The sequence below is a fragment of the Cajanus cajan genome, chromosome 6 (genome assembly GCF_000230855.2).
Source record: "Cajanus cajan strain Asha chromosome 6, NIPB_CcT2T_4, whole genome shotgun sequence".
Classification (NCBI taxonomy): Eukaryota; Viridiplantae; Streptophyta; class Magnoliopsida; order Fabales; family Fabaceae; genus Cajanus; species Cajanus cajan.
Genome location: NC_138522.1, coordinates 56,452,576 through 56,476,484, shown reverse-complemented (window position 1 = coordinate 56,476,484; position 23,909 = coordinate 56,452,576). Strand labels below are relative to the sequence as shown.

Genomic DNA, 23,909 nt, shown 5'->3' with positions numbered 1-23,909 from the left:
TAGAATGGTTTTCTGTGTCTGACTCAGTTAGTCGGGATGATGAGAGAATTTAGTAACTATAGGAATGATCAAGCCATTGGATGTTATTGATATATTATATAATGTTTCCCTCATACACACACACAGATCGCGTATACAAGATTGATTAAAGTTAGCCTTGCTAGACTACTCGTGAGGTGATGAGAGAGATGGATGAGGTGCACCAAGCATTTTCCTTTCCATTAAAAGGCTTCACAGTCACAGAAATTCAAATAAAAGGCTCCAATTAAATGAACTGATATAACAGAATGCGAGAACTGACAAGTGAAAGTTAGTGGGAAGAACACAGGATAAACAGAAAAATATAATTGGTGTGAGACAGTTAACCGGCTAATGGGCATAACCGGCATGGATATTCTCCTTAACTATATTAAGCCATGTGAGAATTTACTTCTTCGATAAAGGGAAAAAAAATACAAAAATACAATTGAGTTTGACTGAAATAACTAAGATTCTTAAGGATACTAATGAAACTTGGGTTTACAGAAATAAAGAACCTTCCTCCCGCCCTTTCACTAGAATTATATCTCTTCCCATCCTATTGAAGCACTACATTTCATCCTTTACAAAACTCCCAAACAAACACTGAAAATAAATACAATCTTTGGAAGAGATATTATAACATTCCTCGGTAGTGTAATCTACTGCCCTACAGGTCTCCAATGAACACTTCTGTTCACCAATATTCATGCCTTATGTCACAGCCAGCCACTCGTGACATACCTGCTAGACAGAAACTGAGTGCAGGATGCTGCTCTGCCTGAGATGGCAGTTTAGTTTACAAAGTAGCATGCGTGCCTAGTGTAATACATCTGAGGGCTTTTTAGCAAAAATGTATTGCACAGCATGAGGAGAGGCTATAGGTGGCGCAAACTGTAACTGTAACAGCAAATGCCCACGGAACATTAACAATGTGGTTATAAGCATTTCCATATCATTTATCAATTCTTAGATTGTTACATAGATGACCAAGCTCCGGTCTTGCTTTCATCCATGCTTCAAATTTCATAATGGCAGGAGAGGTGCAGTAGAGATAAGATCTGAATGTGATGAGGAAAAAATATCGCCTGCAGGTGGAGGGAAAAAACAGAAATGGTTACACATCACAATGTTACATGTCCGACACATAATCACCAACACTCACCAGTGACATAAAAGCAATTGTACATGATGAATAATTTTTTTATGCAATGACTGCGTTGCAAAATTCAATAATTATGTATTTATCTATTTATTTTCCCTTTAAAAATTTGATGTGCAAGAGTAAGATCAAAATGATAGATATTAATGATTGGGAGGTTAAATGGAAGATGCATGTGCGAAAAAGAGATTTAAATCAAAGGGAAACTTACACCAATGAGTAACTTCTCGCGACATAAAGTTTCTTATAAATTCATCGTTGAATAGAAAGTTGTACAATGTAACTTTATTTCATGCTCGGTTAAAATGTATTTCACCAAATTAACATATAAATTACTTTGCAAAGAAATTAAATTATCGATGAACACTAACAGTATTTTAAAACTCAAATTTAGCATGCAAAATCTACATAATAATTAGCTATAATTCTATAATTGGGTTGATCAAAATCTTCTTCTATAAATTAATTAGTGGTGTAAATGATTAACTGCATTAATTCTTGTACTCGTGTCAATACACCCCCCACCCCCTGACTACATACACAAGCACCAGCATCCATGAGGATATGATCCATTCTCCACATATTTTTTAGAGAAAATATAATCATATCCTTCTGCAGGTACCAAGAAAACATTCCTATAGGTGAGACACGTAAATTTACCTCAAAGCCTTGATACCCATGTCCATAAGATATGCACGTTCCTCATCACCATCATCAGTACACTTTTCAAATTCTCTATTGTAATAAAGAATATCATCTCGTATATGCCCTGCACCTGCACATCTATTTTAAAAATAGAAAAATTCAGTATCTACAATTAAAAGCCAATAACTAAAGCTAAATTGTCAGATCAAATTCTCGAATGGTTAAATGATGCAAAAGCTATTTCAGAACTACAAAAGTGAAAAAATAATATATATGCAAAGGTAACCCCCTCTCACCCCACAGTATGCATTACTGCACCAAAGAGAACATAATTTATTCACATTGGTGGTGAACACTTTCTTATAAAGGTAATAATAACATATGGTTAGTAAAGCTTCTAATAAAAAATTGCCTAATAACCTTTCAATGACAATGTCAACGTCTGCTTTGCTCTGGGGACCATGTATGAGGACCCTTGTAAGGTTCAAAATGTCACGATAGTCACCCATACTAAGTGTCGTTTCATTAGAAGTTCGAGAGGGCAAGCTCTCTTCAGTCACTGCATATATATGAGGACCAAATAATGGCTGTGAGACTTTGGATCGGGCATCAAGTCTGATACAGATGATGGCCATTGCATATGCGACTCCACCAAAACCTGTGTGTGATACAAAAAGGTAACTACCTGCAGAGCTACAATAAAGTAAGAGGTAAGAAAATAAAAATACATTGCCATATTTGAATGAAGTATGACTTCGAAGATTAAAACAGTGGGATTACAGTTTCTATTTTCTAGACAGTATGGATATGGATACAAAAAGACAGGGAACAAATGAAGAACACATTGGGCAGGAATCAAAATGATGAGCAGTTGACACATTGATTAGCCAGACAGATTTATGCAAGTATGACCAGGTATGCAACCTGTGCCTTGAATGGAACTATTTTACATATTTATTTAATAGTATGAATCTTTTATGTTTTTAAAAATTCTTAGCAAAATATATGATTCCACTTCAGAGATCTAAAGAATCAACTTTTAACAAAAGATAGTATAGTGCTATAAGCCAAACTGTCCAATGACTGCCTTTCAGAGACAAAGCAATACCCTCATTAGGAATCATGTGTTGGTTATGATTCTAAATACAAATTGATGTATTGAAAATTCTAGGTACATATTATAAACCCCCAAATTATAATTGATGCAAACAGAACAAGAAAAAAAAAGTCAGCAAGCATTACAAGACCCATATACTGCAAAGTAGAGGATACTTACTCATCTTGACAACACTGTATTGCATCAACATCAGAGGCCAAAGCATCTCTCTCTCTTGTTAAAGGTATCCTTTGGTAGACAATATCATATCCATCGTCTTTTAGAGCAGAATAAACTTCCGCAGGTGTCTTCACGTCATCTGCCCGAATGTTTTCCCAGTATCCAACCACACCAGACTGATTTGTTGAGGGGTTATATTCTTCACGGTGTAATAGCATTCGCCCACCAGACTGTCTAATCTCAGCTAGTATATCTTCTTTTAGCCGTGCTTCCATGTGTTCCACCTGCATTGTAGTTACCATGAGTTGTGCAACACAATGAATTTTGTGAAATCTACCAACTGCTTCTTACCACAGGTACATATTATAAACAAACAAACTAAAGATGACTTACCACAGGACCAGTGATTCCCACGTACTTGAGTGTATTAACTGGTTTGTTTAACTCCCTCAAGACAAAGGGTGTATAATTGATATAAACAACTGCTTCTTCTCTCAGATCAGTCAATATAACTTTTTGAGCTGTTAAGGAAGGTTTAGGCTTAGCACCCAAATAGTCTAGCATCTCCTTGGCACCAGAGATAGTTGGAGTTGCCATGCAATACACAGGGTATTCATCAACCTGAAAAGGTAAAATATTAGATAATGATATTCTAGGTCAACCACATTACTATACTTACATTGATAAAACATGAGATGAAACTTTTTCATTTATTAAAAAAAAAGAAAAGAATTGGAATATAATTATAAAAAAAAAGTTCTGAAAGCCATTGAACACCAATATAATAAAGCAGGATACTGTAAGCATGATGTTTCATCATTTAGATCCTTTGCTGTTCTTGCAACAGTCAATAGGTCATTGGTCACTTTTATATATTGTCAGCAGTCCCAAATAACAAAACATGATGTCATACTTGCATAAAAAAAATTTAATTAAAACTATGGTAATATAAATTATAATATATTTTTATTTTAAAAATTATAAATATATTCTAAAATTAGTTATATTACAACTATTGCTATGTGTTATGTGTATGAAAAGTGTAAGAAAAAATGAGTGGAAACAAAAAATTAAAGAGAAATGTTGGCACCATTTTGTCTAACAGTCTTTCTAATAGTCTCTCTGCTATTAGCTGAAGTTTATTGAGAATCACAAATTTTAGTGAGTACTAAGGAGAGATATTCATTAAATGATACTTGAGATCCACAAAATTTGTGATATCAAATAAATTTCAACTAATAATAAAGAGTATAAGAAAAAAAATGTTTAGAATTCCTATAAACTAAATAAAAAGTAAATTATCTACTAATGGTAACAATGTACTCTACATGAAAAACTACAAGGTAACAAAATTGATCATGCAATCAAGGTCCGCAGACAATAGTTTTCTTCAAATAAACTCACCAAAAAACATGTTAAAGATGCTAATTCTACCTACAATTGGATGATCCTGTAGGTCACCACTGGACGAGTAGCCCTACCCTCTGGCATCACAAATTTGATGAGTTAGTTTCGTTAGTAGTACTTGCATAAGTAAAAATACCTTGTAAACATGAGGTGCACCATGTATTTGTATGTGACTGGAAGTTCTCTGTCCAGGAAAGAAATACATTTTCAGTATAGAGCCTTTCCCCAAAACAGAACCGTTTCTGGCCTTGACAATGGCCTCCATCACTGCATCTCCATGCTGAGACTCTTGTGGTTGTCTCAACTCTTCCTACAATTTAAATTGACATTTTATTGAATCAATCTTACTTCAAATGAGGGGGAAAATAATACAGCAAGAAGAAAGCAAGAAAGACATTTACAGGAACAGTGAAAAATCGCCCTGGCCTCAATCTGATGCTCCATTTCATAGCCTGCACCTCTGGCCTCCGATGCAACCAAACCTTAAATGTCATTTTGGATTCTCCTTGTCCACAAAATCCATCAAATGCTTCACTTCCAAGATATGCTGCAAAAGCAATTAGACGAAAGTACCGCTCCAAGTACTCAGCACCACGATTTAATGCCACCCTCCTTACCCTAGGTTCAACATGCTGTTGATTGAATACTTTTCTGTACCGCAAGACAGCCTGACGAATGTTTTGAAGTGCAGAACATCTATCAATAATAGCATCTAAGGCCTCTCGGCATTCAACACCATTATCAAATAATGTTGTTATCTTCCACAACAAAAGGATGTCATTTATACCAAAAACACGATTTTGTTTCTCGTCTATCTTTCTTTGCAAAGTATTGGAGGTTAATGGAGTGACATAACTCCCAGCTTCATCTCCGCTTGAAGAACCACCATCTGATTCTTCATGGGTCACATCATCGCCCAGTATTTTAATGGGCCTACCATAATCAATTCTAAGTTTCACAAGGCAAGCTATGACAGTACCAGTGGTTGTCCTGCCCCTGCCCATCTGTTATATCAATAGCAGCAGTAAGAAATGAATAGGGGGAAAAAAGGGAAGAACTAATAGACAAACACAAAATGAACAAGGTCATACTATACAGCATAAGATATAAAATTAACAAATTACCTGACAATTGAAAACAAAAGCAGTGTCCTTTGCAGCAGAAGAAATATTAATTGCTAAAGTATCAAAATCAGAGCTTTTAGGAGCTTTTCCATCAGTGATAGGCACACGCGCATACTTAATGGGGAATCCCTCAGCTTCCAGACTTTTGAAAACTTCAAGTGGAGTTTGAACATTGTCAGCGGTAACATTCTCCCAAGCATCAAATATATGCTTATCATCTGTTTCATGAATAACCATTATGGCACCGTCATAGTGTTTAGCTTCCCGTAGGATATCTTCTTTTAATCGAGCTTCCATTTTCTCCACTCTTTCACGATCAATGCCCTGAAAGAACAAATTGCAATTTTTAATTCACCAACAATTAGGGACAAATTTTCAAATTAACATGAAATTCAAAGGGGCCCTTAATGGTATTTTAATTTTAACATATTACATAAGCTTCATTTTATATCTACTTCAGCATCTGTTGATCATGTATACATTAGCACATTCCCTGACACCAGACAAAATACAGGGGCATGGACCAGATAATTTGCACTGACTTTCAAAGGATCAAATATTTATTAGACATAAAAATATTCCTTGGTCTCCAGACTCTCCACTTAACAGCTTAAGGTTTTAGAAGAGTTAATCCTTGACAATACTCATCCAATAGATTATGAGCTTTGTGGCTTTAATATTCATTTGATAGGTAACCCCCAGAGTTACATAGTAGAACAATTAGAGAGTTAGTTAGCTGGGGGTTAAGATAATTAGAGAAACAAGGCATGTTGCCTATAAATAAGAAAAAGGGGTGAGAAGGAGATTTTATCTAGTGATTTTTGAGAGGGAATTCAGATTGTTGTGGCAGAGTCGAGGCCTCTCAAAAGCCCTAGGAATCATTTGTTCTCTTTTCTGTTCATAGAAGCTTGTCTTTCTATTATTCTGATCCAGTTTCTATCATTATCTCAAGTAATATATACTTCAGAGTGAGAAGTCTCTCTCTTTGCTACCCTAGAAGACACTACAACTACAGCAATAGCCTTATCCCAATAGGTAAGGTTGACTTCATGGATCACATTTTGTGCAAAGAACAAAAAAAAGCACTGTAAACACAGATCCCATTGCCTGTCTCACACTGTTCATCTAGATACACCTTTTTCACAATTAGAGTGCTACATTCTTTTTGGAGTATGGTTCCTGCTACCAATTACAACTAATGTATTAAATAAAAAACCAATTGACAGACTATGGGAAAAATTGGGAAAGCCAAAAGCCAATCATTCTAATATCAACATCTAGTTTACAATCCCCCTTCCTTAACTCAAAATTGATTAAAAAGATATGTTAAAAGTGATGTTTACCGTGTACTCCAGCATGTTTTTGTATGGCCTCTCAACTTCACGAAGAACGAATGGCTTCCCATTGATGTAAATAACAGGCTCTTCTCTCATATTATGCCAAAGTATTGGGCGTCCACCTTTAGAGCTACCAATCCTGCGAATGACAGATCGGATACCATCAATGGTTGGATTTGCCACTCCATAAACTGGAAATCCAGGAACTTCTCGGAAATTAGGAGCACCATCCACTCTCTCAGGTAAACTCGGGTTTTCACATGCAGGACAATGGTCACTTTTGAGAACAGTCTGACTGCCAAGAACCTCCCCATTTCTCAAGGCAGCAACCACACCCATCTCAGAAGGGCGACCATCAGTAGATTCATCTATCTTCTTTAGAGATGGTTCCAAACTTGAATATCCAAGTGCACCCATTGGATCTCTCCTGAGTAACCTGCAATTCTAAGCTAATTGTTATGAGTCACACCAAATGTTAATAGACATAAGATCAAGCAAGTTAACCAATTAGATTTCGTCAAAAATCTCTTGAATTTGGACTAGGCCTAACTCAACCTCAAAAGCTAGTTCATGAAGTGAGGATTGCTCAAGCCTTTATAATCTCTACTTTGCCCACATCTATAGTCGATGTGGGATCTCAACAAAACCCAATTAGTAAAAATGGTCCAATTATATGATGAAAAAAAAAATTTAAGTATGCCAAGAATGAATATTAGATCAACAAAAATATCCGGCATCTTCAGGTGAAAATTAGCCAAGAAAATTGCTATAAACTGCAAGCATAGCAGATATCTCAGATGTAGTCAAGTCCTTGGTGTTTCTTTCCAGATTACTGACATAAAGACAAAATAAGAATGGGGTGGGACAAAAGATATAAGATTTTCAAGGTAAAAAGTTAAAAGGTAGAATGCAATCACAGCATAATGCCAAAATCAACAATGAAGTTAACCACCACGTGTGGTTTTATTTTGAGAATTAAAGACTAATTTAAATCAGCTGTCTTAAAGATTCTGTCTTGACCAACAAGGTATGACATGATTGGTAGATAACCTTATCCCTTAAATACGTGGTCATGAGTTCGATCCTAATCAATGTGTATGAAAAATATTTGTTGGGAGAGGCCAATTCCTTATATAAATCTTAATACTTGAGGGATTATTCCTTAGCTTTTGGCTAAGGAATACCTTGGTTTACCAAAAAAAAAAAAAGAATCTTTCTTGGAACCACACAAGAAGCTTTTCTACTTACCTAAGCATCACCATAATTCAAAACAGAGATAGTCACTGCCAGAAATTGATGCAAATCTTGTGTCCCAACTAATTGTGTAAATAAACCTTATTGGAAACTAAAGAGAAGTGATTAAATAAATGCAAGGATTTCTTTCATACCAGTACCAAGGTACAAGGGCAATCAGGACCTTAGATCATACAAGTGAAGATTATACTTGAAAGTAGAAGCAAGCTCAGTTCAGTAAAATTTACAAACATAAACATTTCATTGCTAGAGATACTTGGCCCAAAATAATTTTCACTAGTTAAAATCAATTTGACCCAATAAATATGGGACCATACTCCATAGAACTAATAAAGAGAAAATAAAAAAAAATTAAAAAACACAGGCTTCACACAATCATTAAAATTTTAACCTGCGAATGATGCTGTAGAGTTCAGGCCTTGCTCTCATCCAATCAGCAAAACCACGGTGATCAGTAGTATTAGAACAGAGTGCAGCCCATTCTGAATGAATGTACACAGCAAAACATATTAAAAAGTAGTATCTCTCCAGGTACTCCACAAAAAAAGATAGTGATGCCTCCCTTTTCATCTCATCTGGCTGTCGCAAAATGCTATTGCGATAGGTGGCAATTGCTTCACGTAGATTCTAATTCAAGCAAGACAAGGAATGAATGAGGCATTTTTGGAGAAAATATGAAAAATAAACCCACAGAATACAAGTATTATAAAAAATTCTAAACATTGAAGTAGTAGTACAAACAACCAACTTGAAATTTATTTTTGAATAATACAATAACAGAATCAATAGAAGCAGATATACCTGCATTGAAGCACATTTGTCAATGACTTTGTCCACTTGTCTTTTCCCCTCAACACCACCCTAAAACATGTATGATAATTAGGACAACAAGAACATATTTTTTATTTTATAAAAGAAACATTAAGTTTAATTCCAATACCTCTAACACCCGAATCAAGCTTCTTATGACTGCATATTCTCCTCTGCGAATTGCCTCTTCTGAGTTAGGCAAATGATCAGCAACATTGGCCATACTCTGAGAAATTCTACCAATTGAATTGCTTCTTGGAAACCCTATCATGTAATAGCATATATGCAATACCTTATTGATGGCAATTCCACTAGTACACTTTATGATTTGAACTTGACAACAAGGGAGTAAGAATAAATTAAAGGAAAATATTGAAGAAATTCAATAATGCTAGGCATCATTCAATTTTCTTTCCAAGTCACTCACAATAATTTTAAATAAGGGTTACTCAGTATATAAATTAGTAATACCATATGCATGTAACAAAATTCTGATGCATGCATATATATCCAATGAAAGTAGTGATCTGTTGTGTGAGCAGAAAGAAACTAATCATGGTCATTGAATTAATTATGGATGGCAAGGATTGAAAACAAATAGTCATGACCTTCATTCACCTACTATTATGATTAAAGGCATTAAATCTCAATTCAATAGGTGCATTGAGTTTCCCTCACTCCCATTAATAGGTCAGTGCGTGCATGTCACATGTTAGACTCATTTGCACATGCATACCAATATGCAACATCCCCATGATCACTAGCTGGACAAAAGCCCTGTAAGGCTGTAACCTAGCAATAATATGAAGAAAAAAAATGCAACCTTTGGAGTTGTATTTCCATAAAATATATTTTCTTCTTCAAGAAGCTAGTGAAATAACCACGCCATAAAAATAAGCAACCAGCTCCGACTCCATTAAACTCATTACTGACATCATAACCTAGGTAGATGCAAACAATCACAGAAACGAAGGGTATAGCCATCTGCCTTAATCCATATGTTGCCTTGGTATAAAAATGCAGAATTTATGAAAAATATGTGCAGACTTTTTATTTTAACCAAATGCTGGAATGTGTATTCACATGCTCCAGAATCTTTGTAGCAAAATAGTGCATTTTAAAGAAAATAAAATTCTTGTTTTTTCATTAAACAGCAAAATAAATAGCCACATGAAGTCACAGTCTTACATTCAAATTTCTTGGATGAACAACATAAATAAAAGAAAATAAGCAATAAAATCAGAAAAAATAATGAATAAATAAATAAAGAGTACCAGAGGCCCCAATTCGGTTGAGGTAGACCAAAGTTGCAATGACCATTCCAGTTGTAGTTCGTCCACGCCCCATTTGACAATTAAAAATTATCTCTGTATTTATATCGGCTTGAGAAATTTTACGAACCTAAAATCAAAGATGAAGAGTAGATAAGATACGGGAAATCATTGTTTTCAAGAGACTCAACAAGTGAGTGGGTTTTCTACATTAATAACTACTCAGAGTCCTAGGCAATAAAGCATCACTCATCAGAAGTTCAATACGTGGAAATAGAGAAGGAAACTACACCACCCAACCCCTTGATTGTACCAAAAGAATGTGTTGGAAAGCCCCCTTAAATGCGCCCACCCTTAGCCTGCCTTAGTTGAGGCCTCTTTGGGGGCTCCCTTAATTGTAGTCTCAAAGGTGGTGGTTTAGTCTCATATCAACTACATATGTGACTACATATGTGACTTGAGTAAAGCTTGGATAGTCTTCACTATACAAACTGATTTTGTGAGATAGAGTTAAATCCTAAATCCAAATTCTAAGAGAATATGTATCCAGAGAGTGATATTAAATGTGAAAGAGTATGTCAAATACATGCAAAGAACTGAAAGAAGTGAAAGAACTAACCAAAATATCAAAATCTAATTCCTTTGGTGATTTTTCATCTGTTATAGGAACACGTTCATAATCAACAAGATATCCCTCCACTTGCAATTCCTCATACACCTACAGCAAAGAAAACAACCTTGATGCATTTCTATCAGAAAATTGATTGAGAATTATCACACTCCCAAAGCAAACAAGTTTCAGCCATACCTCTAGTGGTGTCTTCACAGAATTACTTGACACGGGCTCCCATTGGTCCACCATCTGCCCATCTGGCAGTTCATCAGTCACAAGGATCTTATTTCCATATCTGTTGCATCCATATGCAAATAAGATAAACATTAATGAGTAAAGACAAGCACAAATTCAAAGGACAAGCTGCAGTTAACACAGCACAGAAATACCTTGCAGCTTCCACCAGAATGTCTTCTTTCAAACGAGCTTCCATTTGCTCAACCCTCTCCCTGTTAATTCCCTAATTAAGCACAGAATGCCACACAACTCAACAAACTCAATCATTCAACCAAATTGTAAGCAAAGCATCCGACTAAATTGACAGCCAGCGCAACACACCGTATACTCAAGGTTGGAGAAGGGCCTCTCCACATCTCGCAAAACAAAGGGACGGCCATTAATGTACGCAAGCTGATTCCAACAAAGGAAGAAAACAAAAAAGTTAGGAAAGAACGAGTTAAAGTATTAAAGCTGAAGTAACAAGTAAGAAGAAAGGAGAATTAGTTTCGAAAAAGCGGAACACACGGGCTCCTCGCGAAGGCTAATCCAGAGAACTTTGAATCGAGCGCCAATGTGGTTGAGAACGTTCCGGATTCCATGAATCGTGGGAATGGCAACGCCGTGAACATGCAAGGAGTCGGATGCCTAAGAATAAGGGCATTGAAATTAAATCAAGAGCAGAATTGGATTAAGGAAAGAAAAAAAGCGAAGAAGAAGACCTACCTGGCGATAATTGGGAGCGCCTTCGATCTGAGGAGAGAGACGCTTGTTCTGGCAACCAGGGAAATGGTCGCTCTTGAGAATGGTTTTCTTCCCCAACACACAACCGCCTCTCATCTTCATCACCTGCTCCGGCTCCTTCGGTATCATCGACATCTCTTCTTACTTGTTAGTTACAGACTTACAGACACAGTTGCAGGTGATTTTATCACCTCCTCAGTCCTCCCGCGAATTTCTTCAATTATTATTTTCTTTTACTTTCCCACTGCAACCAACGCCAACAACGTGAAAGACGTGACTGAGCGAGTGAGTGTGTGATCACGAAAGCCGCGTCAGCTCAGTTCAGCGTGATCCAACTTAAAACATAAAACACACACACACCGATCTTCGCTGATTTTATTTCATAATAAAAATAAAAACGTGTTTATTTAATTATTATTATTATAAATATAAATGTTTCTCTAACAGCGAAAAACAATGAGGCAATCTTTTCTTTTCCCCTCGCTTCCGCTTAATCTTAATCTTATGCTGTGAATATTCTCTGTCTTCGCCCAAGATGCGCTTTGCCCATCCACCCTACCACCTTTTTTTCCTTCTCAACGCCAATTATATACATTTTTTAACAATGAAAAGAGAATTTAATAAATACATATTCTTTTAAACTTTTTAATTAATATTTATCATTCATTTTCATTGACAATGATGCATAAATTTTGAAATTAAGTAGTATCTTCACTTCTCTCATGACAATTTCATAATAAATAAATATAAATAAAATTGATATATAAAAATTTTATTTTATATAATTAACTAAAATAATTAGTATAATTATCTTATATCAACGAGTGATTGGTCCAAGTTATATTAAACTTAATTCTTTAAACAAAATTTTAAATTCAAGTTTTATATATTAAAAAAACATTATTTAAAAGAAAATTTTAACTAAAAGTAAATAACCAAATACTCCGATAAAAATCAGTTATAAACAAAGTCAATAAAACTTTATATTAATAACATAATTTAAAATATATATATAATTATCTCATAAATGTCTTATAATGAAGATCAAAGTCAATAATTAAATCATTTATTTAATGAAGTCATTATAATTATGTTAATTTTTTTATCTAAATATTATGACATGATAATTAATTTTATTTATCATTATTATTATGCTAAAATGGTATCTAATGTAATAATTATTTTTTTTTATTTTGTACGGTTTTTTTTACATCATTTTGTAAGGATTTTTCAATCCTTAATATCATGTATAGGTGGAAACATGCATATATTTTTCTGAACTCAAGATCCTCTCTCACAGAATTTTTCTAGCAGATGTTTTAACTGTTTGAAACATTCAAATTAAGGTTCGAATTTTAATATATATATATATATATACGTTAAATTGATATATACATTAAATTTGAACGTAAAAGAAATCCTAATTACAATAGAAACCCAATTGAAAATTATTATAAAAAAAAGATATAGGCAATTAAAAAAAATAATAATGCGATTTAATACGGTTTAATACTTTATGATCATTCTTAAAATGTCTACCGTGAAACAAGAATTTTTATAAGGTACGATATGACCTTATTCATAGAGACGAACGAAGAAATAATAAATATTTATTTCCACATAAAAACATATTAATACAATAAGATTTTGTATAAATAATTGCGTGTATTTAGAAAGAAGAAAAAAAGTATGACTATTGACGTAGTCGTATAACTCTTTTTAATAATGCATTCTTACAGCAATAATTTGGTGTAATTAGAAGAAAAAAAATAGTAAATAGGATTGAAATTCAAATAAGCAGATAAAAACAAAGGAAATAAAGAAACGTGGAAGAAATGGCAATTAGTGGGCCCAAGGCTGATTAATTCGTCATAATAATTCCTCATTTCTATATAAATTTTGTCTCAAGTTACTTTATAAATGTTATGGTTAATTTTTTGTTTCTAAAAAATATAAATAAAAAGAGATAATTAATTTGTTTTTTACACATAATACTTATTGTAAAACAAGGAACTAATTTGCAGGTTTCTCCCTTAAACAACTATGTTTTGAGTCTTTGAGAGGAAACTGAACGGATATTTAGATAAAGTTAATCAACAATAGTATTATTTTTTCTTTCGAAATAAATTAATTGGTTGTCTTTATGCATCTTAAAGTTGCACACTTGATATGACCAACATAACTGAATTAAATAATGAGCATGTGAACGGCTAATGGAAGTAAAATTAATTAATGGAATATTTATTTTCAAAGGAACGTGAATGACATGGTGGAAGGACAAGTGGTTTTATAATTACTAATATTACTTGTTTGAACTGTTTTCACTAAAAAGAATCTTGACACAGAAATGAGGGTGTTTTCTTTTATAGCTGGAATTCAGTTTTAAGTTTTAGTTGCAATTAATTAATGGCATAACAACCCATTTTTGTTCTTTTAAGAAACCAAAACGTGGTATCGATGCAGCACATAGATTCTCTCACCACCTTTTAGGAGCATCGTTCCATCACTTTCATTCTTTATTTGAGAAAGCAACATGTTTCGAAGAAAAAAACAGGTGTCACGTTACTCTCGTTCTTTCAGAGGTATTGTGTATTATTATCTCGATTCATGGCAATTAACGAAAATTCATGATGCTTTGTCAAAGGTTGCGTAACGGAGAAGATATATAGTCAACCCATTGTTGAGACTTGAGAGTGCGTTATCGACAGAAAAGCAATTTATATTCCCAGTTTCCCTTTTGTTATGTTGTCAACTTCATTTACCATTTACATCTGCATGCATTCACATACCAACCACACCATGTTCTTATATTAATTATATTAAAATACTTCACATATTTTATTATACTTTCATTATTCAGTATTCACCTTTTTATTTATTCTCATTCATCATTTTATTACACTTCATCATACACGCATCCATCTAATCTAATATTTGATATTTCATTCATGTATACTTATGAAGTATCAAAAATAAGAATCCGACCTTTAATCTCTTTGAAATGAGGTAAATTTATTTTTTCCCTTACATTTAAAATTAATTTTTTAATCGTGTAATTTAAAAAATAAAATATTTTAGTTCTTATTCGGGTTGAAAAAAAAAATCATCCGCGAATACTCGGTTAAAATTTGCGGTAGATAATAAATAGATATCACAAATAATTTAAATGGATATATTTTTACCTGTTAATATATAAAAATAAAAATGAATATTAAGATACATATAGTGTAGATATATGTTAAATATTAATTATAATAAAATTACTTTAAATTTTTTTTAAACACTTGACATTTATTATGTTATTACTTAATTTCTTTTATTTAGACTTGTGAGATTGAAATATTATAATTTTTTTAACTCGTATTTTAAACTTATAGAAAGTTGAACTATCATTAAAACTTATTTATTACTAAATTTATATCACGATGTTGACTTAATATAGTATATTTGTTAGAAAAACATCACAATAATTCTAACTTTTTTATTATTCACCGGAAACATGAGAAAAAGCAACTATCCGAATACAAAAGGAGAGGCCCATTTTCCATTATTATTATTATTATTATTATTATTATTATTATTATTATTATTATTATTATTATTATTATTATTATTTATATAAACTTTATAAAAAAAAACTACATTTTATCAGTCCAAAGATTGGCTTGCTTAGTTTAAAAAAAAAATTCATTTCTATCGTCCAAAAATAGTTTTTATTTTTAAATTTGAGGACTTATCTTTTGTTTTTAAAAGATACAAAAACTAGAAAATTATTTATAAAATCATTATTGTCATACTTTTAAAAATCGGATCGATCATCAAATCGATTGATCATCAAATCGATTAATGTACTGGACTAGTGAATCAAAGGTTGAATTAGTGAATTACTAATTGAATCGCATGACCCGATTTTTATTAATTCTTTTAAAAAATGTTCATATTAAATATATTTTATACTTACAAATTTTAATAAATTCATATCTTATCTTAAAATTCAATTTTCATTTTACTTAAAATTATCTTTATTTTTATTTTGTATAAAGAAATACATAAAATAATTACATGTTAAATTGTATATTAATGCAAATTAATATATATATATATATATATATATATATATATAATATACTTATAATTAATGTCACAAAATAATATATATAATATTTATATAGAAATTATATTATTAAATATATAATTTAAAATTAATAATATACTATAAAAGTTATTTAAGTTACATATATTATAAATAAATATATTAGGATAAATGATCATCCTTATGTTTAATAAAACTCTCTACTCTTCATGAGTAGAATTCAATTCCCCGGTCTGAACCGGTTTTAAAAATTCTGATTATTATTTTTATTATATTTCACAAATAATTTGTAATAATCAAAAATACATTTTATTTATATACGTTAATTTTATATATATATATAATAAAAGACATTTATGTTTATGTACTTGTAAACTATTTTACATGTTTAGCAATAATAAAAAAACTACTTTATATGTTTAGCATAAACTTTGAAGAGACAATGAATGATGGAATTCATAATGGAAAAAGAAAATGTATTATAATTACTGTTTATGTCATTACGATTTATACCATCGCATTTTATTTTTGTTTTTCTAGTCAATGTTACTCTTTTTTTTTGGCACATGCATTTTATTTTGTAGGAAAGAGTTGGGAAAAAATAAAGCTTTTTTACTTTGTCTTTAATTTTTGCCTACATTTTAAAAATGTTCCACATAAAATATTTTTTAAAACTTAAATGTATTCTTATCGGTATTTTCCATTTTCATTGAAAATGAAAACATAAGATAGACATATCAAAGAACAGCTTATAATATCAAATGCAGGAATTTGAAAATCAATATCACACACTAAAAAAGGGAGGATTTTGTGAATCAAGCCAAAGCATTATCAGCATTAATATTACAAAGACATTAATATTACAAAGACGACATGACTTACTCCAACTGCTGATTAGTAATTACAACAATTATTCTTTTATCTCGTGTAAGAGATAAATAACAAAAGCTTAACGTCTTTGAACTGAAGATCGTAATCATGATTTATATTGTTTTCCTTGAAAGAGAGGTTCAGATTCAGACTACAGACAACCTTTAGCACTGATTTTCAATTCAATACCCATACAATATTAATCGGTAAGGTATATATCTACATTCAAAATGAAGCATCAGCATCAGCGTCAGCGTCCATATCAGTCACCTCTCTTACGAGATTTTTGGTGGAAGGCAAACCAGCAGTTACATCATCTTCAATCCCACATTCATTTGTTCCTCTTCTGATCTTGAAGTAACCATCCTGCGATTAAGATCAAATTAGTCCAATAGCTAAGGCATATCTCAAGTAACAGACATTCAAGTTGAAGAATAATTCAAGAAACATACATCTCCCCATTCTCTGTTCCACTGATTTGCAAGAAGCTGAAACAAAGAAAAATACCCAATAATCAGTTTAAAACTCTGAATTTCAGATGGTATATATGTCCCGGAGGATTGAATTCTCGATCAAGAACATGTCAACATACCCAATAGTCCTCCCCATCATCAGTTGTTCCCCACCCAATTAGCTTTACTGCATGACCGCCTAGTTCATAACCTGTGACGTGTTTGTAAACTCCTGATTTGTAGTGAGCAAAATCCTGTGAAGAGGTCAAAATTAGTAAAAGGTAATCTTGTCTTATACTCAATTTTCTTTAGGAAATCTGTCAAAAAATATCATATAAAATCAACTCACTAGTGTCTTCATTAGTGAACACATAACATTAAATTTAGTTGATGTTGCATAACTGTCTCAATTTGTGACTTTTAAATATATTATTAGTGATCTAAGGGACTAAAATAAAAGTTTAGAAAATTACATAGACCTAAAAAAAAGTTTTAAAAGTGAGAGACCAAAAACATGTTAAGCCAAATTATTATTTTCCATCCTAACTCCTAATGTCAATCCACAACCTTAAAAGTATAAAAGATGACAATTGCATCCATTTTGTTCTGATAAAAGGAGCACATAAACAAAGGGGAGAAAATAAAAGGAAAATCAACGAGAGGAGAACCAAAAAAAAAAAAAAAAAAGCCTCTTTAAAACTCTTTCAAGTGTTGGACCAATTTTTTTTTTTGTAAACGACAATGTAATTCCACTCACTCTGATTTAGTTACTGAATGCTAAGAAAAATATCCTAATTCCAAAACCCTTCCATACAACCCTTGCACTAATGATCCCTTAACGAGCAGAATATACATCCTTGAAAAGACAATTACTGTTATTTTGGTCCTAGACCTTTTCTATCTGATCCATATAAACTTATGCATTTTATTCTAATTTTTCTCATTAGACATCTGATCTTCTTTTTTTATTTTATTTTTACTTGTAAACATTAACCTTAAAATAGCACCAAAAGTCATTAAACCCTCCATGAAGGCCAGTAGCTTCCAACATTTGCAAGTTAGAACCAGCCACAATGAAACATTAAGGAGTGAACATAATAAATCACATAAGATGAGAGCAATGAGACACAAAGGACTACCTATAATAATAAAATAAAAAGTAATAAAAATTGATAAAGACTTTAGAGGCACCATTACAACAAGAAGACAAGTGCCCAACCTAATTAAAAGAGAAGAATTGAGCATAACACAACAGGAATATTTGAAGATCTATGGAATATGATCAAATGGAGTAAATGGAACAACGTTAAGACAATAAGAGACTGTCGGTTATGTATCAAAAACCCAAGAAGCAAGAGTAACTAGAAGAAATATTAAGAGGACTGACCAATTGTCTCTGACATTTATCAAAGAAATTAGGCAACAAGGAAGAACGCATAATTGCAGCATTATTTAATTTTAAATCGTAATCACAGTTTTTCCTTTCCTAATTCTTCTCAGCTTTCTAGCATGATAAGAGTACTGGTTTCTCTTTCAAATGAGTTTCAAATTTCATTTAGATCAATTCCCATAGTAGTCTAATCAATCAGTGCATCCCAATGCAAGTATATAATGAAGTTGGAGAATTCAATAGTAAATGTTTGGCTGGTCTTGTACAATTCTTAAAGCATCACTGCTCAAGAAAGGCAATCAAAAAACAGGGAAAAGAAAAGGTTCACTGCTGGTGACTTGTGGGGGAGGAAGGTTAATTGTAATGGATCACAGGCCCGCTAAAAGCAAGAACTTGTGCCAATATGACAAATAAGGGGGAAACTTAATTAGAAGAGTTCTTAATACTAATTGAAACCCACCATTTTCTAAAATAATTTTTTAAAATTACTATAATTTTTCTCAACCCAACAGCTTTGTCACCTACTATTCCTCCAGTTCATTTATCACATCCCCAAACCATTCTCCCGTCAAATATTCTGTTTAACTTCTATCATATTCAATTTGCACTCTCATTATATGCCAATACCATAATGAAAAAGTATAATTAATTGTTTGGCATATATATTAATGAAAAAGTATGTTAGCATAAATATATCATAAGAGCTATTTTGTTTTGCACAATATTGTTTGAGGCTTTGAGCAACATTTCTGTTATTAGCCAGGAATATATAGAATACTTCCCAGATTAACCTTAAAACCTGGAAATCCAAAAACTCATTTTGAAATTCTAGACTTGTTGAAGGGAAAAAAAAATTGTTTGAACAAAAATTTGCAGCTTTAAAATCAGTCTCCTCTTACAATATATTTCTTTAAATTCTTCCAACCAATTAGCAACATAGCTTTGTAGACTGTTTTTCTGGGTCAAATGTAATAGAATCTCTTCATCCACTACTTTGCCTCATTTAGTTCTGATTTTATTGATGCAAAGTCTCATGTAGTTAAAAATTACTGAATTTGTTTAGCATGAATTTCCTCTCTTAATTTTTGTGGCGACTGCAATCAAGCTTGTAGAAATTTCTACCTTTGCCTGATTTAGCTGTTGGGATTTAAAAGATATCACAAGTCAGTGAAATCTCTATATTCAAAGCATGCACTCTATCATTGTTTTGACCATAACTACTCGTATTGCTAACCTAAAATGAATTTTCAATTTCATGATTCATAGTTCATTAATTACAAATGCAACTTAGAAAAGTGCACATCCTAATTCTAGCAATCACTATCCCAACATCGCAATCACATACAATAAGGCAAGTCCTTTCAGAATGATAAAAATAATGAACTTTATCTTTAGCTTAAACAATAATTTCATGAGAAAAAGACAAATTTTGAAAGCAATAGCCTAGGGTTGAAGGATGGTTCCACTGACTCCAACATCCACTTGTACAGCTTTGCCAAACCACTCTTTATTTTTCAACTCTTACCAGTACTACTTATATGGAATTTCAGTCCTCCTTCACGCAAAACATACTTATTTTCAATATTCCAACATAAAGTCAATCAACAATTAGTTTTGGAATCCAATATAATCTGCCAAAAGAATGCAACATAGATATTTATTCTGATGAGGCTTATAGTCAAGCAGACTGAAAAGCCTCAAATGGTCAAAGTCACACCGAGATCTGAAGCTCCAATAATTGAATATTCACTTCAACTTCCCTACTAATTATTCTCCTAAACCATGAAAACCTAGTAGAGATTTCCCATTTATCTCAACACCTATCCATAAGTTTCAATTGTATAACATGTTTTGCATGTCAATTCACATGACACCCAATCTCAATCACTCTCTATCAATTGTCTCCACATCATTATTGTATAATTATAATTTTAATTATCGATGATTTTGAGTTTTCAGAAATTGACCATGAAAGTTGCAGAAAAATTAATTGCAAAAGTGTGAGTAAGAGTTTTCATTTACCTCATAAACAGTGAATGCAACTTCAACTGGCCCATTCTTATAAACTTCTGCCATGATATCATGGGGATCAGAGTTGACCCTGTATGCATTGACACTGTAGTGCTTTGACTTCTTCCAAAGCTGGTTCCCACTTACACACTTTTTAACACACTTGGGAGTCCGATAAGCTGGTTCACAACCAGGATGAGAACAGCCAATTTGATCAAAATAAGGGTCACACTGCCACATAAGAAAATGCTGACTTTAAGAAATTTGGGTGATGACAGATAGAGGGATAAGTTGTGAAATGTAAGTCTTAGCCACAAAGTTAGCATCAACTGAAGGGAAGATCTAAGGGAAAAGGAGCCTTGGATCATTGTCTCTGAACAATAACCATTTTCACAATTACCAAGTGGAAACTGCCAAAGCAAAATGGAAATGTATTACCTCTTCAGTGACAACACCGTGGTGGGCTAAGTATCGCCATGCATATATGGGGTATCCCCCATCACATCCAGATCCACACAGAAAGCCACAGCATGCAAGAAGATCATTAACAGATAGAGATACATTCTGCAATTAAACAGATAGGATATAAATTCCTCTTTCAAGCAATCCAGCCTCTCAAGTAAGTGTGTGTCCAGAGAGAAAAGGAGAGGAAAAAAAGACTAAAAATTGTCGTGAATATTCACAATCACACGCAATAAGCAAGACAAATTTCATCGTTGCTTCAGTAAGATGTTTTACTCACAACGTCAAAATGAATGCAAAAGCGATCTGACAATGATTCAACAGCGCCAAATGCCCAACAAGAACCACAGTGACCCTGAATCATCAATAAGCACAAGGATCAGCTAAAATCTCTTTGAACCTTGAATGTCTTAGAAGTTGATAATGTGAGAAAATAAGAGGATTACCTGATCTTTAATAAGGAAATTGGTTTAGCAATCCATGTGATTATCAACAATAAAAACAAAAGTCAACACCTCCTTCCAAATGCACTATTTAATTTAATTAGAAAAATAAGGAGCAAATAAGTGGTTACCTAGAATTCTTCCAATAGTGCTACACTGCGACCAAGCTGTCCTTGCATCAAAATCCTTCGGCAATTTCAACGACTTTGGATGAGATATAGCGGGTACACTTCTCAGTTCCTTCCTAGGAGTTGGTTTAACTCCAAGAAGGCGCTTAAATTGTTCAACCTGAGAATCAAAGCATATTATGTAACTAACCATGTGCAAGTGAAATCCACACTTTTTAAAGAGCACTAATAACTAAGAAAAAGAAGAAGAAGAAAAAAGGCTAACCGTATAATTAGAGAAACGAGGATTTATTGCAGCCTCCCATCCTGCCTCAGGATTTTCGTTAATCTGTTTAGCAATAGACTCCTGCCTCATAATGTTAAATAAAAAGATTCATCAATCACATGACCAAATAGCACTTACACAAACGAAACAAAAAATATAAGCATAGCCACTAACATCTAGTAATTATGTTTTCCCCCAATTTCATGTGACCAAGTAGTAATAAACAAACCCTAGTGATTTGAGAGTTAACGAAATCACCTGAAGAATATGAGAGTTGAGCTTGAGAGTAGTCAAGCGGTGCGTTTCCGCCCCAGCAATCTGCAACGAACAAAGTGATTTGAGAACTAAACGAGGTACTAATCATTATTAGGGATAAAGAGGTGAGAAAATACCTTGAAATAAGAAGCGGTGAAGAGTAAGAAGAAGAAGGTTGCTAGGTGGAGCAGAGTTGAAGCCATTGTTAGATGGAAATGAATTGTGGAGAGTGGGAGAATTTTATAGACACGCGCAACGCAACAGAGAAAGAGAATCTCTCGCGCTTAATTTATAAAATAATTGAGTTGCGTGTGTCTTGCGGCATTGGTGTTCGTGCCCAAGAAGCTTGGGATTGGTGATTGGGGACTTATCAAAGGACTAATGGCACCACGCGACAAAAATTACCACACCCAAACATTTCCGAGACCGCAGATTTTTCTGCTCTTTTTATACAAATATCTATGGTTCATGCTCAAATTCTCCAATCAAATTTCGCCTCCAGTATGGGCTTCCTGCTACTGGATCCGCACACGTTCTTATACCTACATGATCCAAACACATTTTATTGCTACACATGTTTAAATAAATAAATATATATATATATATATATATATATAATAATTCACATATTACATCAAATTTTTTAAAATACAACTAAAAATTCTTAATCATCAAAGTCTATAAATTTTTAAATTTTAAAAATTATTTAATATTACATTTTATTAATTTATACTATTAATTGTTACTTAGCTAACAAAATTAAGCAACCGATATATCTGTAAGGTATTTTGTTGTGGCAAAAAGGAACCCAATTCGTACTGTTATCCTATGCAACTAGGAAAAAAAATGAAAGGAAACTACAACGAAACAGATGAAACAATGAATAGTGGACAAACAAATGGACCATCCGTGAATAAAAAAAATTAATTGCTTTCCGAAATTTGGGAAATTGAGCATTTCTATACATAATGAACAGTGGACTAGTAAGTGGATTATCCAATGATAGAAACAAATAATTAGTGGAAGAAAATACGAGAAGATAAAAATGGAAAGAAAAAAAATAAACAAAGCTTTAGTTAACCATGTTAAAAAATCAGGACATATAGTGATTCAAACAATTTACTAGTCTTATAATAAATATATTACTTTTTCATTGGATTTTGTAACATATGATGAGAAATGCAAGTCAATATTGATTGTCAACATGTTTTTTAGAGGATATCATCAGATGAGATGGTTAAAAAAAACACACACAACGTAATATTATAATATTTAGTTCTGACATTTTCAAGTTACAATTTTATTTTTTTTACTGCAAGTTACAATTATTCTTAATAACACGCTATTCTTTTCTATTTGCTAGTGTCTTGGACCAAAAGAAAAAGAAAGTGCCTTGCATTGTGACCAGAATTTTAAGATACAAAACTAAATGATTCAATAAATGAAGGATAAAATTCTACGTCAAAGACGGATACACGTACGCTAATTAAAGTTGGACAATACTTTCTCCGGAACATAATTAGAATTAATTATTTGTTTTATATTATGTAAACTTTTAATGTAGAATTAATTATTTTTTCTATTTATATTGTTCATAAATTATTTAGAAAGTGATTATTCTGTTGTATTGTTTTTAGTAAAGAAAAATGATTATAAAATTAATT

The 23,909-nt window shown here is 32.6% G+C and overlaps 2 protein-coding genes across 3 annotated transcripts; both read right to left on the bottom strand.

Annotated features, from left to right (window-relative positions):
- Positions 1-330: 330 nt before the first annotated feature.
- On the bottom strand, positions 331-12,249 carry LOC109798040 (metal ion-binding protein). 2 transcript variants are annotated; one of them, XM_083077724.1, is made up of 19 exons: positions 11,860-12,241; positions 11,662-11,781; positions 11,476-11,547; positions 11,307-11,377; positions 11,113-11,212; positions 10,924-11,022; positions 10,308-10,434; positions 9,164-9,297; positions 9,025-9,084; positions 8,615-8,850; positions 6,976-7,405; positions 5,633-5,956; positions 4,910-5,512; positions 4,645-4,818; positions 3,495-3,722; positions 3,102-3,385; positions 2,246-2,518; positions 1,841-1,963; positions 331-1,106 (listed from the first exon to the last, which is right to left on the bottom strand). In XM_083077724.1, the coding sequence occupies exons 1-19, from the start codon at positions 12,010-12,012 to the stop codon at positions 974-976; spliced, it is 3,744 nt and encodes a 1,247-aa protein (XP_082933850.1). In that variant the 5' UTR covers positions 12,013-12,241; the 3' UTR covers positions 331-973. The 2 variants fall into 2 exon arrangements, with proteins under 2 accessions (XP_082933850.1, XP_082933851.1); XM_083077725.1 differs by lacking the exons at positions 331-1,106; positions 1,841-1,963 and having other exon boundaries at positions 2,370-2,510; positions 11,860-12,249.
- A 4,527-nt stretch (positions 12,250-16,776) lies between these two features.
- Positions 16,777-22,665, bottom strand: LOC109797052 (cathepsin B-like protease 2). The gene is made up of 11 exons (XM_020356951.3): positions 22,383-22,665; positions 22,249-22,308; positions 21,991-22,071; positions 21,729-21,885; positions 21,601-21,605; positions 21,435-21,509; positions 21,131-21,256; positions 20,705-20,923; positions 17,433-17,546; positions 17,293-17,328; positions 16,777-17,206 (listed from the first exon to the last, which is right to left on the bottom strand). Exons 1-11 carry the CDS (start codon positions 22,446-22,448, stop codon positions 17,066-17,068), a joined length of 1,080 nt encoding a protein of 359 aa, XP_020212540.1. The 5' UTR covers positions 22,449-22,665; the 3' UTR covers positions 16,777-17,065.
- Between the last annotated feature and the right edge of the window lie 1,244 nt (positions 22,666-23,909).